Source organism: Macaca thibetana, chromosome 5, assembly GCF_024542745.1.
Source record: "Macaca thibetana thibetana isolate TM-01 chromosome 5, ASM2454274v1, whole genome shotgun sequence".
Classification (NCBI taxonomy): Eukaryota; Metazoa; Chordata; class Mammalia; order Primates; family Cercopithecidae; genus Macaca; species Macaca thibetana.
The window spans coordinates 126,390,762-126,409,238 of record NC_065582.1 but is presented as its reverse complement, the minus strand read 5'-3'; the positions used below and the strand labels follow the sequence as shown (position 1 = coordinate 126,409,238).

The window sequence follows — 18,477 nt, the reverse complement described above, 5'->3', positions numbered from 1 at the left end:
CTAGGTCATCACAGACACCATCCTTATAAAAAAGGCAAATTTAATAACTACATTAAAGGCAATAACTAAATTATTGGCTCCCATTCAATTTTAAGGTTAAACAAATTTAGATTAAACTCAATCTTTCAATTATTCATTTAATATTCAAATGAGAGTTCTATAAAGTCACCTTCTTCAGCTTGATTTCAGCTTCTGGTCACAGGATAAAGTGGGGTCTCATAAAATATTCTCCAGTTAGATCCACTTTGCTATCCAAGGTGATTCTGACATTGACATTGAAAGAGGCTTTAAGCCATTTTCAGTTTGGTCCTCTAATTGGATTCTCCATTCTACCTAGTTATTTCTCTTTTTGAAGTTGCAAAATAGACATGAGTTTCTTTCCAATGTGGCTGGTAGTTTTTAAATACACAGTGAGCCTGATGACTTTTATGAATGTATTTCTTGGATATTCTCACTAAAGAAACATCAAGATTTTGGGTCATTTGCTTCACAGCAATAAACTGATCGTTAATTAATTATCTCACTATTTTAAAAAATTTACAAATCTGCTGTTGCTTACCACTACTGGTTCACCAGCTGTGGTTAAAAGCCTGCCTTAACTGCTTCATTTTCAAGTTCAGTGCAGTAATGGGCAATTACTTTTTTTTCAACATGCCTCATGATTTCAAGTTTTTCTGAATTTTTCTCATCTTAAATACTCTCTGTATAAGATTATAAACCAAATTTCTTGTTTTAAGTAAGTAAGAATGATGTTTTAGAAAAACAGAATTTTCAGTTTATTTGTTATCTAGAGACTTATTGCAGAACGCTGGAACTCTTTTGGCTACGTATTCTGCACGCAAAGTAAGAAGAATATTTGTTATTTACACAAGCCTGGAATATGGTAAAACTGATTTGTGGGAACCAGTGGTTTTATGTAATCAAAAATTAAAAATTGCTACTGATTTAGAAGGTTACAAACTAATGTTTGAAAAAAAACCTTTCTGTAAAGGACTCATGGATGCATCTAGAAAGCATACTTTACAAACAGCATAATCGTATGGGTTACTAACTGCAATGTTAATATCCAGATCCTCTAAATGTGAAAAAAAGTGCCATATTTTTTGTTATTCATTGTATGTGCAAATTTTTTAGTCTTTGAACTTTTCATTTAAAATGAGTTGGGCTTATATGAAAATGCAAGACTGCATATATGTATTAAAGAACCTTTAAGGAGCAAAAATTTCAGAACTTTCTACTTTAATCTTTGAGTAAACGTGATAGCCTAGGAAGATGGTTAATGTTTAAGATAACGATGAACCCTAATATCTAATTTATCTAAAGAAGTCCAAAGCCATAGCTGGAAATTCAAAACATGGCTCAAATCAGGGCTCAAACAATGTTGTTAGGAACCTGATTATCTTCCCTGCTTCTCACTGCTTCTCTCTGTGGTAGTTTCATTCTCAGGTAGCCTATTGTTCTGTAGTAGCACTGACGGGCTTTAGCAAATCTAAGATGTGATTCTGCTGATTTAACAATGCAATCTGAAAGAGAGAACTCCCCATCACTTCCCAGAGAGAGTATCAATAAAAGTCCCAGGTCTGATTTTCATTGATCTAGCTTAGGCGGAATGCATGCCACTCAGTTAATGTTAGTAATACCTGTGGGCTGGGGGAAGTTCCCAAATGTCGGTGGGACTTTGAACCCAGCTGGTGCTCAGGTTCTTGACACCTTCACAAGAAAACATTCAAGGATGAGTTACAAAATAGGGGAAGTATGGAGATTTATTTCAAAATGAAAAGTACACACTCAAGAAAGGGGAGTGTGGGTGTACTCAGAGTTGTATAGCGGAATTTGAGACTTCTGCCTTTATGGGTTTCTTTAACCAAGGAACAGAATATTCATGTATGTTCCTTGAAAAAGGTGAAGATTTCTCTGAACTTTGGTGCCACCCATTTTTACACCAAATAGGTGTGTTCCTGGAACTGTCGTGGCACCTGTGGGTGTGTGATTTAGTATGTTAATGAGCATATAATGAGGTCCCAGGTAAAAGCAAGGTCAAATCCACCACGTTGTGTCCGGTTTTTCTTAGGCAGCTTGGTCCATACCCTTTTTTTCAGGGTCTTATCAGCCCCTAGCCTCTGCAGCTATTTCAACAGCTTCTTTTTGCTAGTTATGTAAAACTGCTGCCTGGAATTTTCTATTCTCTTGGACCATCCTGTATTGTTCCTGTCTCTATAGCAGTAGTACTGGAGGTAATGGAATGCTTTGATCACTTCTGGAATTGGAATTGAGGGATGTACAACTAAACCAGGTGCAATGAAGGTGAAGGAGAATGGTAGTCCACAGCAAAATTGGTGTGGTTTTTGGAAGGGGCATGGATGCTGGAAAGGCACAAAAACAAACAAAAAACTTCTAATTTTTACAACATGCAAATACAAACCACTGGAAGATAAATAGATTCTAATTAGGTTTAAAGAACAGCTGAAGGTATGCTCACCTATCAGAAGCTCTCTAGTTCCTCAAGCAAATGGACTTCAGTCTACCCAAAGCACCGGTTTGCAGATGCACGTGTTTGCTCAGCCTACCCAGACAGGCCTAACCCCCTGACAGTAACATGTGTTAGACTCAAACTGGGGACCCTAATACCTGTATATACCAAGTTTGACTCTCTTATTTCTTATAGATTTCCTTTGTTTAATGGTTCCTTTTTTTAATCAAATGTTTCATCAATTCTTAAGCAATTTCTTGCTGTAAGATCTGCAGTTTGGGCTAATATACTGCCTAATATATTCTGCTGAAGGAAGCAAAATGGTTTTTCTTCCACACCATTTAAACACTTTTGAATAAAAGTAACAGTTTGCTCAGAGGGTAAAACAGAGGAGAATAAGTCTTGAGGAAAATAAGAAGAATTAGAGCTATTCATATTAGTACAGTAAGTTGATAATGTTAGGATGAAAAACATCTTTGAATGTTAGTTGATTTAACAAGGAAAATATAGTCATAAAGGTTTCTATTCATTTATAGCTTGACAAAAAGTACAAGTAATATGATAAGAACTTGAATCCACAGTAATATGGGGCTTTGGAATTTTGTCCTTGACACTTGTTAAATTTAGGTGGAGAAATGAGGGTTATGATAACCCCCAGGTCCCAAGGTCTTGAGTGCCTAATATCAGAATATTTCAAATGTTTAATAATTATGATGAAGGTTTAGGCTGAGATACAAGGCTTATGATAATTTCAAGGTACAGTCAATTCTGTTTTAATGCTTGTTTTAAAGCGTGAGTTTTTTCCAACATAAAGAATAATTTGTACATAACAGGAACTTTGTGTTTGCTTAGGTATAATGTCACCAGAGAGAAATGCTAGATGATAAGGAGAACTGTTGAGCAGAGCAGCATAGGAGAGAGCACACACGTGTGTGATTCTCAAATATCTACCAGCGATCTTGGCTCATGTTTGAGTTATAAACCACACTCAACCACATCTGCTGTTATAACTTTCCACCCAATTTTAAAAACCCCTCCTCCATCACTTGATAATAATTCACAAGCTAAACCCTGCCAATACCCACTTCCACAAGCAAACCGCAGGTCTTTTTAAAGATAACGTACCATGTTTATTGTACTGTTTATGTACATTTTAACCACCTAAAATGTATAAAACTGTGTTACCATTTTTAGAGTTTTTTTTTAAATATGTTACTGATGAAGCTTTTTGAGTATTGTTTCTCAAACCCCCATTTTTGAATGAGTCCTGTGGGATATCCTGCTCAATTTTTTAGTGTAATGATTTTTAGGAACGTATGTCACCTTGTAACAAAACTTACCATGTTGAGTATCAATAAGAGTTTCAATGGAGTTTTAGATGCTCTATAATTAAAATAATATTTATTGAATGAGTGCTATGTTCTATGAATTTTACCTGTATTAGCTACCTGATTTAACTTAATCCTAAAATGACCCTGTGGGTGTGATTATTTTCCCCATTTTATAATGGAGGCAACTATGAATTAGAGGGATAATTTATTCTAAACCACAAAGCTAATAAACAGCTGGAATTCGAAACCCAGCTCTCTGAGAATGCAGATCCCACTTCAAACAACACTGGGCAAACTCAACTATGGCCATACTGTGCTAAGTGCAGCAGGACTTGTATTCAGAGAGACCAGCAGCCATGTGCTCACCTGCCTGTCACTAATTGAGACCATAAAGCCTCGGAACTGGACAGCCTTGCAGCCAAATCTAGGTTCCACCACTTACTGGGTGCGTATCATTGAACAAGTTGCTTAAACTTTCTGAATTTTAGTGTCCTAATATGAAAAATGGAATTAGATTGTAATAAAATAGCTAACATTCATTGATCACTTATTATTAACCTCAAAACAATCTATGATATAAATATTGTCCCATTTCTACAAATGACAAAATTTGGGCTTAGAAAAGTTAAAAACAACAACAACAACAACAAAAAAAACTTGATTAAGGTAGCACAGTCGGTATGAGTGAAGCTGGATTTCAACCTGTCTGTTAAACTCCAGACACTTGTCTTCTTAACCACTATTGAACACAACCCCTAATAAAACCTTTCTCCTGGATGTCTCCGAGGATTGAGGGAGATACTATCTGCAAATTACTTAGCACTGTGCCCAGTCTATGATGTGAGTTTAATAAATGAAGTTCATTGTTATTATTACAATTGGAACTTAGCCAAGAACATAAGTAATTATAATACAAAGCAGAATGTAAGTATTTGAAAAGTTTAAAAAAAAAAAAAAAAGAGAAAGATGTCAAGGAAATTCAAAAGAAGGAGAAATGACATATGTAAATAACACCATTCTTTAAGGAAGGGGCAGCATTTGAAAAAAAAAAAATATGATCTTGGCAGACAGAGGTGAGGGAGGATAATACATGTAGCAGGAACAGTGGAGACCGTAAAACACAGAGATGGATTGTGTGGCTCATTTGCAGAGCATAGAGCAGCAGTAGGCCACAGCTGATGATATGCATAGGGCGAGGGGGGATGAGAAAGACAGACTACCCGAGCCTGCCTGGAGAGGGCTTCACACTGCAGGCTGAGCAGTCCTTACTAGACCTGGTGCACAATGGCGAGTCGGTGTCAGTTCTTAAGCTGGGAGGCAACATAAGCAAGCCTGTGCACTGAAAAGACAGATCTGACAAGGATTATAGCAGAGAGTGACTGAAGGTGTGGGCGGGGCAGTGCCTGAGTCACCAGATGCCACCCCTGCCGGTTTCCAGGTGAGTGTGGGTTTTCCTAATAAGCACATTCCTGGGCAACTCTTTGATCTGAGACTCTTTTATGGTTTATGAGGTTCGTAGTACAATGGGGCCCTCTACAGTCATCTTAATGATTAGACTCAGGAGAATTTAGATGAGAAAAGATGAAAATTAAACCAAAGAAGCAAGTTTGCAGACTTAAAGGCCCATAGGACCCTGGACTGGCAGCCTAAGCATCAGCAGCAGTTGGGTATTGAGTCATGCTCCTTCTAACCAAAGTTACAAAAGTTATAGAGTGCTGGCACAAAGAAAATAGGACCAGAGCTCTATATTTTTTATTTTTCAAAAGAGGCTAGATTTTTTAAAGTAATAAAACAGCTTGGTTTTTAAACATGGGCTTGATTTAAAACAAACACCATGAAAGCTAAAGGGAGTATGTCTGTGGACTGGATCTGCTTATAGGTGTCACATTTCCATTGTACAACTACCAACCAGGAAGGGAATGTGGAGGTCATCTTCAGAGTCTAACTTCTCCACTTAACAGGCAACGATATCATATCCAAATGGTCCCAGTAAAGTTCAAATCACACAGCTGAACTAGAATACAGGTCATTTTAGTGCCAAACTATTGGGCACATTTTGTAAAATGTTATCTTGCAATTTTTTTCTTCAGCTGAACCATTACTTACTGGACCACTACTTACTGCTTTTCTGCAAGGTGCATGTGGGGCTGAGGTAGGATTGAGGATAATGTGGAGAGAAGGGGGTTGATGAGATTTGACTGTAGACATGAAAACCACTTGGATTCCTCACTCCTCATCTCAAAAACAACCTGAGTCAGATATGTCTCAATAAAGCTAAGAAGTATTGGGAAATAGCCTATAGCCAACAGTTACAGGCTAGATTAGAATATTTCCAATGTTCTCTAGGAATACTGACTACAGGCTAGAGTAGAATATTCCCAATATTCCAAGAGAGTACTCTAAGAGAATACTCCTCATTCCTTGAGTCATAGGATAAGCCAGAGTTCCTTTACAGTATACAGTCTCTCCCCAGACTGCACACTCAACTGTGAGCAGGCACTTGACATTGATCTGACCCCACCCTGAGGGTGTTATACATATCTTAATAATTTGCAGATGACAGCAGGGGAATTTTGTGGTTGATCCATGACAAATATTATTATTATTTTGTGGCCAGGTGTGGTGGCTCACGCCTGTAATCCAGCACTTTGGGAGGCTGAGGTGGGCGGATCACAAGGTCAAGAGATGGAGACCATCCCAGCCAACATGGTGAAACCCCGTCTCTGCTATAAGTACAAAAATTAGCTGGGCGTGGTGGCACACGCCTGTAGTCCCAGCTACTTGGGAGGCTGAGGCAGGAGAATCGCTTGAACCCGGGAGGTGGAGGTTGTAGTGAGCCGAGATTGCGCTACTGCACTCTAGCCTGGTGACAGAGTGAGACAGACTCCATCTCAAAAAAAAAAAAAAAAAAAATTACCCTCTTAAAGATCAGTAATACGGCTAGTTTGACAGCTGGTTGACTGTGAACTTAACCCAATTTTAATCTAGATAACTTATGCCCCAATAATATCTGAGACATAAAAATGACAAAGAAAGGCCATGAGGTGTTTAGTTAAGACTGACTGAACAATTCAGCTCTCCTTATTACCATATAATCACATTTCTTTCTTTCTTTTTTTTTAATCATACTTTAAGTTCTAGGGTACATGTGCACGATGTGCAGGTTTGTTACATATGTATACATGTGCCATGTTGGTGTGCTGCACCCATTAACTTGTCATTTACATTAGGTATATCTCCTAATGCTATTCCTCCCTCCTACCCCCATCTCATGACAGGCCCCAGTGTGTGATGTTCCCCACCCTGTGTCCAAGTGTTCTCATTGTTCAATTCCCACCTATGAGTGAGAACATGCAGTGTTGGTTTTCTGTCCTTGCAATAGTTTGCCCAGATGATGGTTTCCAGCTGCATCCATGTCACTGCAAAGGACATGAACTCATCCTTTTTTATGGCTGCATAGTATTCCATGGTGTATATGTGCCACATTTTCTTGATCCAGTCTATCATTGATGGACATTTGGGTTGGTTCCAAGTCTTTGCTATTGTGAATAGTGGCACAATAGACATACATGTGCATGTATCTTTATAGCAGCGTGATTTATAATCCTTTGGGTATATACCCAGTAATGGGATGGCTGGGTCAAATGGTATTTCTAGTTCTAGATCCTTGAAGAATCACCACACTGTCTTCCACAATGGTTGAACTAGTTTACAGTCCTACCAACAGTGTAAAAGTGTTCCTCTGTCTCCACATCCTCTCCAGCACCTGTTGTTTCCTGACTTTTTAATGATCACCATTCTAAATGGTGTGAGATGGTATCTCATTGTGGTTTTAATTTGCGTTTCTCTGATGGTCAGTGATGATGAGCATTTTTTCATGTGTCTGTTGGCTGCATAAATGTCTTCTTTTGATAAGTGTCTGTTCATATCCTTTGCCCACTTTTTGATGGGGTCCATGCTCATGGATAGGAAGAATCAATAGAGTGAAAATGGCCATATTGCCAAGGTAATTTATAGATTCAATGCCATTTCCATCAAGCTACCAATGACTTTCTTCACAGAATTGGAAAAAAAAAACTGCTTTAAAGTTCATATGGAACCAAAAAAGAGCCCACATTGCCAAGACAATCCTAAGCCAAAAGAACAAAGCTGGAGGCATCACGCTACCTGACTTCAAACTACACTACAAGGGTACAGTAACCAAAACTGCACGGTACTGGTACCAAAACAGAGATATAGACCAATGGAACAGAACAGAGCCTTCGGAAATAATACCACACATCTACAACCATCTGATCTTTGACAAAAACAAGAAATGGGGAAAGGATTCCTTATTTAATAAATGGTGCTGGGAAAACTGGTTAGCCATATGTAGAAAGCTGAAACTGGATCCCTCCCTTACACCTTATACAAAAATTAATTCAAGATGGATTAAAGACTTAAATGTTAGACCTAAAACTGTAAAAATCCCAGAAGAAAACTAGGCAATACCATTCAGGCCACAGGCACGGGCAAGGACTTCACGACTAAAACACCAAAAGCAATGGCAACAAAAGCCAAAATTGACAAATGGGATCTAATTAAACTAAAGAGCTTCTGCACAGCAAAAGAAACTACCATCAGAGTGAACAGACAACCTACAGACTGGGAGAAAATTTTTGCAATCTACTCATCTGACAAAGGGCTAATATCTAGAACTTACAAAGAACTTAAACATATAATCACATTTCTCATCTTTATGAGATGTTTCTTTGGAAGCTGTGGGTGTTGCCGACAATCTGGAACATCCATCATGTTTAGTTTTGGAAGAGAAGTAAAATATAATGATGGGATGCATGTATTCACATGGATATTCTTAAGGGGCCTAGCCTTACAATTCTTAGAAAATTAACTGTTTAAGCTCTTATACTCTGAACTGGGCATTGATGGATTAAATAATTAATAAAAATTGAATACTTAATAAAAATTCAGAATTTAGAAAAGACATTTGTGAATGTGCTACTGAATAAGTCTGAGCCAAAGGTTTGGACGAAAATGTGGGCTCACCCAGATTAGCAGTGCTAGACACTGGTAAATTAAGTTTCAACATTTATAGTTCATCTTGGCAGCTGCTCATGTCCTGATGTCATGCAGCCATGATGTAAGCGAGAAAGAGTGATGTTTTGCAATAGAGGGATTTTGGTAACCCTTCCCATGAGTGTGGGTTGCAGGATATCAATATGTATATCACTTCAGAGAAAGCATGTTACATTTTGTAATGCAGAGACATTAAATGGCTTCCTTATGGTCCTCTGCATAGATGAATCGTCTTCATGTTTAAATCAAAAGCTTAAATTGCTGATGTTTGTTATTTTCTTATGACTTTTTTCTCAATTAAATATAATGAATGGAAATCTTGACATTACCAAAATGAACATGTTAAAATTAAAGGATTAGAGTCGTATTGTGCCAGGAAAGACTAAAAGATGAACTAAGTTATAATTTCATCCTTTTCAAACTTTATGAAAACACAACTATATGAAAAGTTACCTTGGGAAATATAATATAATGAATATAAGAATATAATGACAAGCATTGCAATTACTTTTTTTGCAAATTTACTGACTCCAGGATGGCTGAGATTATTTTCTGTGCCCCGTCCTCATTATACTCTGAAATGCTAAATAATAAAGCACTCATGAATATTGATGACTTAAAAATGTGTTCTCAAATAATTGAAGGATAGACAAAGGGAAGAGACAAAATGGGGAATGAAAGAAATTGATGAACCTCTTGGCTAGTGTAATGCAGTTAAAGATGCCAGAAACATGTTGTCATTTGTTTCCTAAATAATCCACCCCCAATTAATGATACATTGATTGATAGCTGAAAGTGTAGTTCTGAAGCACAAACTTTACTGAAAGGCTCTTTTTAGGGTCTTCTTGCATATAGAAAAAAAATGAAACAATTTCCAAATATCTTATACTTATGCATTTTCCCACTTAAGTTCTGCTTAGGTACTTAAATATTGCCAGATGTGGCTCTAGCTCCATAGGAATGTCAGAAATGCCTTCCTACAAAATTAATGCTAGGAACTACAGGATCACAAGATTGTTTTATATGAAATATCATAAACAGATGGTTATCACAAGCCACACTCTGAGTTTCTATACAATCTCACAGGGTAGATTTTATGTTGTTAATAAGTGCTATTCTATAGATGAAAAAAGTTGAATCTCTGTATTTGTTTTGGTTAACATTTTGGTTTTGCAACCTGAGGATTTTAATTCTCTTCCTGATGTTCTAATTTTAATTATATTGTGTTTGTAATTTATAAGTATTTATAGACAACAAATATTTATAATCTTTAAAGTTATCACCCCTCCAGACTCCAGCATTAATTTCTTTCTCCTTTTATCAGGAGGCAGTTCTTAATTAATTAAAGGCAATCCTGTATTATTTCTTCCCATACTCTCCCCAGCTATTTTACATCTTTTTGAAATACTCAGGAAGAGAATCGCTTTCTAGGTGTGGTCTGTCACTGGAGTCATTGGGAGGAAACTTCAATTCTCCACTCCTTGGTATGATGTAAGCTTTGCATACTGTGTGAAAACATTCAGAAAGTGCTGACTGCAGTCCATTTGCATTAAATTCCTTCTGAAGGAAAAACAAAACAAGTTAAATACCTTCTACACAAAGGGAAGCAGAATTTTAAGTTTGGTTTAGGAATGAATGAAAAGTTATAATTTAATGTAAATGAAAGGCTTGTTGCTGGACTGTCATTGCAAGAATAGTCAAGTTTGATCCTCTTTTCACTACTCATGATCAAAATTGTCTTGCTTATCTACATCACAAATGGAAAAAAAAAGAGTCCATTGTTTTAGATTGAATCTTAAAAAATGATAGCTATTATTACTCTTTAATATTTTATATTTCCTTCAAAAATAAATTATTTCACAAACTAAACACTAAAATATACACCTTAGATAATATCGAGTGGTGTGTTTCAGGGTTAGAGGTGGGGTTGAGGTCCATCTCGATATACTGATGTTGAGGATCTCACCGGCAATGCACATTTGGAAAAACATTTCCTTATTCCACTGTCAAGTTTTAGAGCTACCAGGGCCTTGTAGAAAATGAAACCAAAGCCCAAATAAATTAAGCAACCTGCATATGACTGTTTGAATTAAGTGGCAGAAATATAACTAAGAGGAAGGATACTGATTTTTTTTTTTTCAGATGGAGTTTTGTTCTTGTCGCCCAGGTTGGAGCGCAGGGTGGCCATCTCGGCTTACTACAACCTCTGCCTCCCAGGTTCAAGCGATTCTCTTGTGTTAGCCTCCACAGTAGCTGGGATTACAGGCATGCGCCACCACACCCAGCTAATTTTTGTATTTTTAGTAGAGACGGGGTTTTACCATGTTGGCCAGGCTGGTCTCAAACTCTTGACCTCAGGTGATCCATCCGCCTCGGCCTTCGAAAGTGCTGGAATTACAGGCGTGAACCACTGCGCTTGGCCTGGATACTGATTCTTATTATTTTGACTGTTACTCCATTTTTTTTCCCTCTCCCTCTTATGTGCAAATCTGTTAACAAGTGTTCAAAAATGATAAAGAAAGTTTCCACATGCTGTGGTCTGGTGAAATAATTCTATATCCTGTTTTCAGTTTCTATTTTAGGGCCAATTGTAGACTTTTATTCAGTAGGAGAGTTCTAGGATCTCGGTCCAAATGAATGGTCACTGGGTAATTCCACTGATAACTGGAGGAAGTGATGAACAAAAGCATTAGGGACCAGTGAGTCCAACACAAAGTTTTATAATCCATGTAGAAATGGAAATGCTTTGCCTACTCCAGGCTTGATATCCAGATAGCTTCAGTCTTCAGAAACTCTAGTTTATTCCATATTTTACATATAAAGGCTGTATGTTGTTACAAGCTGTGTATGATTTGTATTTGCCTTGGAATTTCCATTCTGTTTTCAGTGGCTTAGATTTAAGACACATGTTTGGTTCACTGGAGGTACCTTAACACTGATTTCATTCTAAAAGCTGACATCACATTCTTTTAGACACCATGAAAACAACAAGTTTGGGATAAGGTTCATTGAGCAAATAGAATTAGGTCCATCTAGGTGGTAAAAAATGCTGGGTAGTAAGAACATGAAGAACCCAAGCAAGGCATTGCTTTGGCTTGCTGCAAAGTTGATTATTATTCCCATGAAAATTCACATCTGACACAGCCAGGGACATGAAACTCAGTCTTTCTGTAGTGAGAATAATAACCACACAACAACAAAAAACCCAGAGTGAAACAATGAACTTGACTTCTGTCACCGCAGCTTGTTCACTTGGCTTCCATCACTCCTTAAGGATGGCAAAGTCTAAAGGCCAACGCTGAAGTTTATCTTCTCAATTCATTGTGATCCCAACTTTCGTTATTTTCGAGTCTAGTCAGCTTGACAAGTTTTGTTGTTTCGTGTGAAAACTTTAATTTTGAGCTCACTGATCTCTACAGATGCCTTGATGAAAATTCTTCACAAAGGCCTCACAGCGGTCGTCTTTCTCCAGAACAGACATTGTAAGGTGATTTCAATTTTAGACACCTGAAACAGAGCATTGGTTTCCATATGAATTTGACTGTGGTTCATATAGGTCATTGAAGCTTACAAAGATGCACCCTGCAGCAGTTGCTCTTGGTGTCCCTCTCAGATCGCCTTTACCCATTGGTCAACCCATCCCTCAGCAGCTGTGGGCATTAACAGGCTCATTGGCAGCAGTCTTCTCCCAGGGTCTGCGCATGGCCAACTGAGTGCCCTGGCAGGAGATTGCTGGGAGATTACAAGCCCCTGTTCCTTACCCCACATGAGTCCATGATTGAATAATATGGGATATTGAAATCCAGATGCCTCTTCTCCTTGCAAGAAGTCTACACTGCTATTCACATTCTAGATCTCCCTGTGGAATCAGACTGGGGCTACACTTCAGTTAAAGCCACATCTTTGCTTAGCTTCTTCTTGTGCTCCATCTGCTTTCCTTACTTTATTACGGGTTTCACCTAAAATAAAGGTAGAGTACTCCCTCAACCAATCATATGCACAGCAATTTCCATCTGAAGGCTCTGCTCCTAGGAAATCTGACCTCAGAGAGCCACCTTAGTAATGTGGAAAAGTCTTACCTCCTCCTCCTTATTATTACATTTCTTGGTCTGTTAGGCAAATCTACAACTGATATAATATAGATTTGATTCTCTCTAAGATGTATTTGTTAAGCAAAATAAACTTTTCTAATTTTGAACAGGCAGTTTTGGTCATTCAGAAATGACAACTTTTTAGAGTACAGCAAGGGAAATGATGTATTTGTATTTTTTTGTTAGGGTATCTCACTTTATTTCTTGACTTTATCCTAGTTACACGGATTTAAGGAAAAATTACTTATGTGGAAAAAACCAAGAATTAAGAATGAATATGTAAATAATTACAATTATTTGTAGATTATCTTTTTAGGTTTTTAGCAAAAGACAGTATCTTCTGAAGATACCCCCAGTTGATGTCTGGGAAGAAATGGCCAGTGTTTGTCACACATTTTTATTCAGTTTTTACTTGTTTCTTAATTTTATTTCACTCAGCAAATATTTACTCAGAGTGTGTTGTGTGCTAGGCATAGTGTAAGGCACTGAATACACAATTTTGAACAAGATATACTTAGTCTCTACTTTCTTGGGGCCTGCTGTCCTCGTCATTTATAATTTTAATGTGGGCAGACAGAGATAGGATGAAGGGAGACTGTACTTTTAAACTCTCCTATTACAACTGAAGCAAATTTTTACCACTCATCTGGGTTTATGAGAAAAGGCATGAAAAATATTACATAGAAACTTTTTGCCAGATTTACAGCTCTTTTTTAATTAAAAAAAAATTTACATGTCAATTCCTGGCACATTATAGAGGCTGAATAAATATTTGTCAAATGAATGCATATGAAGTGACTTCATATTTTGTCTTTTTCATACCTTTTTCTTATATAGCAGTAAAAAATAACAAGAAAACCACTTAATAGTAATCCAACACCAATCCCAATTGCAATGTATTTTTCATAAGAATCCACAGCATATGAAGTTAAAGTCAAGTGCTCACACCTTTCTCCAGTATAACCAGTAAAACACCTTTAAAAAAAGAAAAAAAAAGTTTAATTTTAAAACCTATGGTGGTAGAAATACAAATAAATAACCTGTTTCAATAAATTTAAAAAAATAAATGGAAATAAGGAATTTAATTTGAAGAGGCAAATACCAAATGAAAGCCAATCTGTTAAGGGCAATGAAGCAGCTGTGAATTTTCCAATAATCATAAAGGCCCCATATTTTCCCTTCATTAGTAGAGGGAAAAGGTAGTATGCTTGCACAATTTACTCTAGCAAAATCATTAGTCTATTCTTCCATAGGAGAATACTGAGCAAATCATGATCATAAAAATAGTATCTTAGTTGCTCTAGAACTTCATATTCCTGTAATGTTTTTGCCTTAGTTTCCTTCATTTCATCTTGAAAACAACTCCAAAACTTAAAATCACCTTTGCATGTTGTTAAAAATGCAGATTCTGATTTAGTAGTTCTGGGGTAGAGCATAGATCCTGCATTTCTAAAAAGCACCAGGTTCAAGAGATGCTGCTAATCTGGCAACCATGTTTTTAATTAATGAGGATTAAATAGTTTAGACAAAAGACTCCTTAGATACTCAAATATGTAGAGGCCTGTCAAGTCATGTTCAGATTATGCACCCTTTTAAACTAAAGAGAGAAAAGTGTGGAAATGTACTATATGAAACAACAGAGGCATAAAATCATCTCCTGTCTCTAGGACTTGGAAAGTTCTTTGCGTTTACCTGCAGATGGCTTTCTCTAGTTCATGGTGGAATGCACAAGCACCATTGATGCAGTAACTGTTATGATCTTCCAGGCAAAGGTGCGAGAACTTCAAGGCTATGGGTCCTTCTACGTTGTCAGCTAGGAAAAGGAGATACAATATTAGCAAATGAAATGTGTCTTACTTTTATGGTAAAATTTTAATACATATGTAAATAAATTTTTAATTTTAAGGATATTTGGGGGTGGTGCTGTGTCCTTTAAACTACTGATTCTCTTAGCAGGTTGTATTCACAAGGGCTGGGTTAATATCATCTAGACATATGACATATTATTAATTAATTAGGGGATGGAGGTGGATTGATGATTGTTTCATTTTTTAAAGCAGCGTGGTAAGACAGAAAAGGCAACAAATTCGCCAAAAGGTGGCAGCATTGGTTCTAGTCTTAGCAGGTTATTATGAGCAATGCTTCCCAGACTTGTGCCTGAGTACTAATTAATATAGAAGGTCTCACATAATATTTCCATTTTCTTCCTTTACACCTGAGAAGTCAGCACTTGGGAAGATTTGAATTTACACTTGTGAGATAATAAACAAGATTCTTATTCCTGATTCTCTGATGTACAAAAGACATACCTATGCCATTGTTGGTGTTTATGCAGTGGGAATGACCCTTGGGTAAAATTGCATAATTGAGTCCTTTGGGGTATACTTTTTGATTCTTAAATTTTTCTCAAGCAGAATCAATGGCAGTTTACTTGTCATTTTTAGAAATAAACGTATTTCCTCGTCATTATGATAAAGGTACACCATATTTGCCTTGCTAAGATTAGGCGAATCTTACTTGTTTTTAGGGAAAAAACAGTTTTAAGAGGCATTCGAAGATTACAGACAAGATACTATGCTGTATTACTTTATTTTGGTGAGAACACACATTACCTTCTAATTCACATTCATTTTGTTGAATAGGATGAATACAATTTATCATTTTAATAATTAATTCTCAGGCAGTGAGAATTTTCCATTATAAACTGTGCTGGGTGCTTTCTATTTCAAGACTAAACAAGTTCGATTAACTAAGCCTGAAACTAGATTTTGCAGAAAAATGTGAGAATTAAGCCATTTCTGAAGAAAAGTTATACCAGAGAGACTCATCTTTCCCCTAAGAATGAGGAGAATGATCATAACTTTATAAAAATTTTTCTAAGATACTAGATTGATATTTTTAAGTTAGATAAAAAGCAAAAGGAAAAATTAAAGTTCTCCATCAAGAAAGTAAAGGAAAAATACAGAAATGATATACAGTTGTACCTCCATATTCATAGGCTCCACATCTGTGAATTCAACCAAACTCATATGGAAAATATTTGGGAAAAAAAGCATCTGTACATAACATGTACAGACTTCTTTTCTTGTCATTATTCCCTAAACAATGCAGTATAACAACTATTTATATAGTGTTTACAATGTTTTAGGCATAACTAATCAAGGGATGATTTAAAGTACATGGGTGTGTGTCTATAGGTTATATGCAAATATTTTGCTATTTTATATAAGGGATTTGAGCATCTGTGGATTTTGGTACCCTCTGGGCAGGAAGAAGAGGTCTTGGAACCAATGTTGAACCAATTATGAAGGATGACTGCATTGGATTCCTTTTTAATGTTATTATTACTTGTAACTCAAAAAATTTTATTTGCTGTTCACCATTAAGGAAGAACAAAAATATAGTACTGAGCATGCTATTACGAAGTCAGTCATTGAGAGAAAACTATGCTTCTTTAATTTTCTGCAGTATATTATATTCTTTTTTCTTTTTTTATTTTATTTTATTTTTTTTTCAGACGGACTCTCGCTCTGTCACCCAGGCTGGAGTGCAATGGCCCCATCTCAGCTCACTGCAGCCTCCCCTTCCCGGGTTCAAGCAATTCTCCTTCATCAGCCTCCTGAGTAGCTGGGATTACAGGCATGTGCCACCATGCCCAGCTAATTTTTGTATTTTTAGTAGAGACGGGGTTTCACCATGTTGGCCAGGCTGGTCTCAAACCCCTGACCTCAGGTGATCTGCCCGCCTCAGCCTCCCAAAGTGCTGGGATTACAGGCATGAGCCACTGCGCCAGGCCAGTATATTATATTCTAATAAGCTGTTTCCTCTTTGTTCAAAGGCTTAGAAGACAAATAGTTGGCTAAAAGTTGCTCTAAAACCCACATTGATCTCGTTTTGCAAATCAACAGATATTCAAAAAATCAAATGGGTAAAATATTTTGAGACAGTCATTTAAAATTTTAAATTATTGAGGAAATGAAGAACACTGACATATGACAATCTTCCTTTATTTGCCTGACTCTGAGTACAAGATATTGTTTCCTCTGTCCTAAATCACATTGCCAGCCTTCACATAACAATCAGGATGCAATTTGCGAAAGAATCATAACCACTCAGTCACTTGGTAAGCAGCAAGCTTTCCAAGTTTCACCTCTAAGAGTTTAAACAGATTTGAGAAAGAACGCTGATGCTCAAGAGCATCCAGAAGCCACCATGATAATAATTAAATATGAAAGAAAATATATCATCACCATCAATAACAAAAATTGGGTACAAGTGGTTAGGAAATAGAGCATATGCTAAAATAACAACAAAAACCCCAAAGCAAACAAGAAAAAAAGATCATTCCAAAGATTAGGGAAAGTGCTTTTCATCTTGTAGCCATAATGTCTTTGGCAGCAAAGCTTATAATCACAGATCAAAATATAATGTTGCTCATCAAGAATGCCAAAATGGGGACAAACTGTCTCTGAACACACAGGGGTTATTGGGAACCAAGCAGAAATGAAGCAGAAAATGTGGCCTGTTTCACATTCAAGACAGTAACTGAAGACAGCTTTTGTCTCATTTGCTTCACTTCCTCCTTTTAAAAGGGCAATTATTTGCTGGCACATTTATCTGTCACTTCAATTTAATAGCATCCTGCTAAAAGAGTTGATTATCTAATAATAAAATATGTATTAAAAATGGCCAATGTTGCTTTTATCACACTCCAAATTTCTCTCCCAAGTTTCAGAAAAGTCTTGTGAAATATGAAAATGGGAAGAAAATACCTTCTGTTTTGTTAACTGTCCAGTTACCTTGCTGGGCTGTGATTGGAGGTGTTACAGTCACGGCTGCCTCTTCAGTCAGTGCTGTCATTGCTGTATTAAGGGGGCAAAAGCATCTTTAACAGAGAGCCTCCTTCTATGTACAAGCAACAGATGGAAAGTATTCTTATTCTGTTTATTCCTATTTCTATTTTTTTTAAATTTATTTCAGTTGAAATCCATAATGTGACTAGGGCAACATCCTTAGAGTTTCTCATCCATTCCATTGACTATATTAGGCTTAGAGCAAATAAAAACCCAATTTTTAAGACCATTGATACATTTACATATTAATCCAAAAATAAGAACACTATAGTATAATAACTAAATGTATCAATCACTCTTCAATTGTATAAAGCAAACATTCTGGAGGTCTCAAAAAAGGTGTCAAAATATATTAGGAAAGAAACATACAGGACATAAGAAACTAAATTAAGCCACAGATTCATTACTCTGATCTTTGCCGTAAAGAACAACTATTAGAAGCCAACTTCTCTCTAATGCAGAGAAAATAAATTCTATTCACATTTTACACTGATATAAAGTTAACAAAACAAAAGGAAATTACCTACCGTTGAATAAAAGATAGACTGATATTGGAACTTCCAAAGCCATTTCCTGTAGTTGCTTAACTTTCCTTCTCTTATCCTTCTAGACTGACGAGTGGAAGGTTTTTATTGAGCTCTGAGTCTTTGTGGCAT

General features: G+C 36.7%; 1 protein-coding gene across 1 annotated transcript; it reads right to left on the bottom strand.

Annotated features, from left to right (window-relative positions):
• Nucleotides 1–9,338: 9,338 nt before the first annotated feature.
• On the bottom strand, nucleotides 9,339–18,455 carry EPGN (epithelial mitogen). Its single transcript, XM_050790966.1, has 5 exons — nucleotides 18,349–18,455; nucleotides 17,741–17,830; nucleotides 14,661–14,781; nucleotides 13,791–13,943; nucleotides 9,339–12,384 (listed from the first exon to the last, which is right to left on the bottom strand). The coding sequence occupies exons 1-5, from the start codon at nucleotides 18,389–18,391 to the stop codon at nucleotides 12,327–12,329; spliced, it is 465 nt and encodes a 154-aa protein (XP_050646923.1). The 5' UTR covers nucleotides 18,392–18,455; the 3' UTR covers nucleotides 9,339–12,326.
• Between the last annotated feature and the right edge of the window lie 22 nt (nucleotides 18,456–18,477).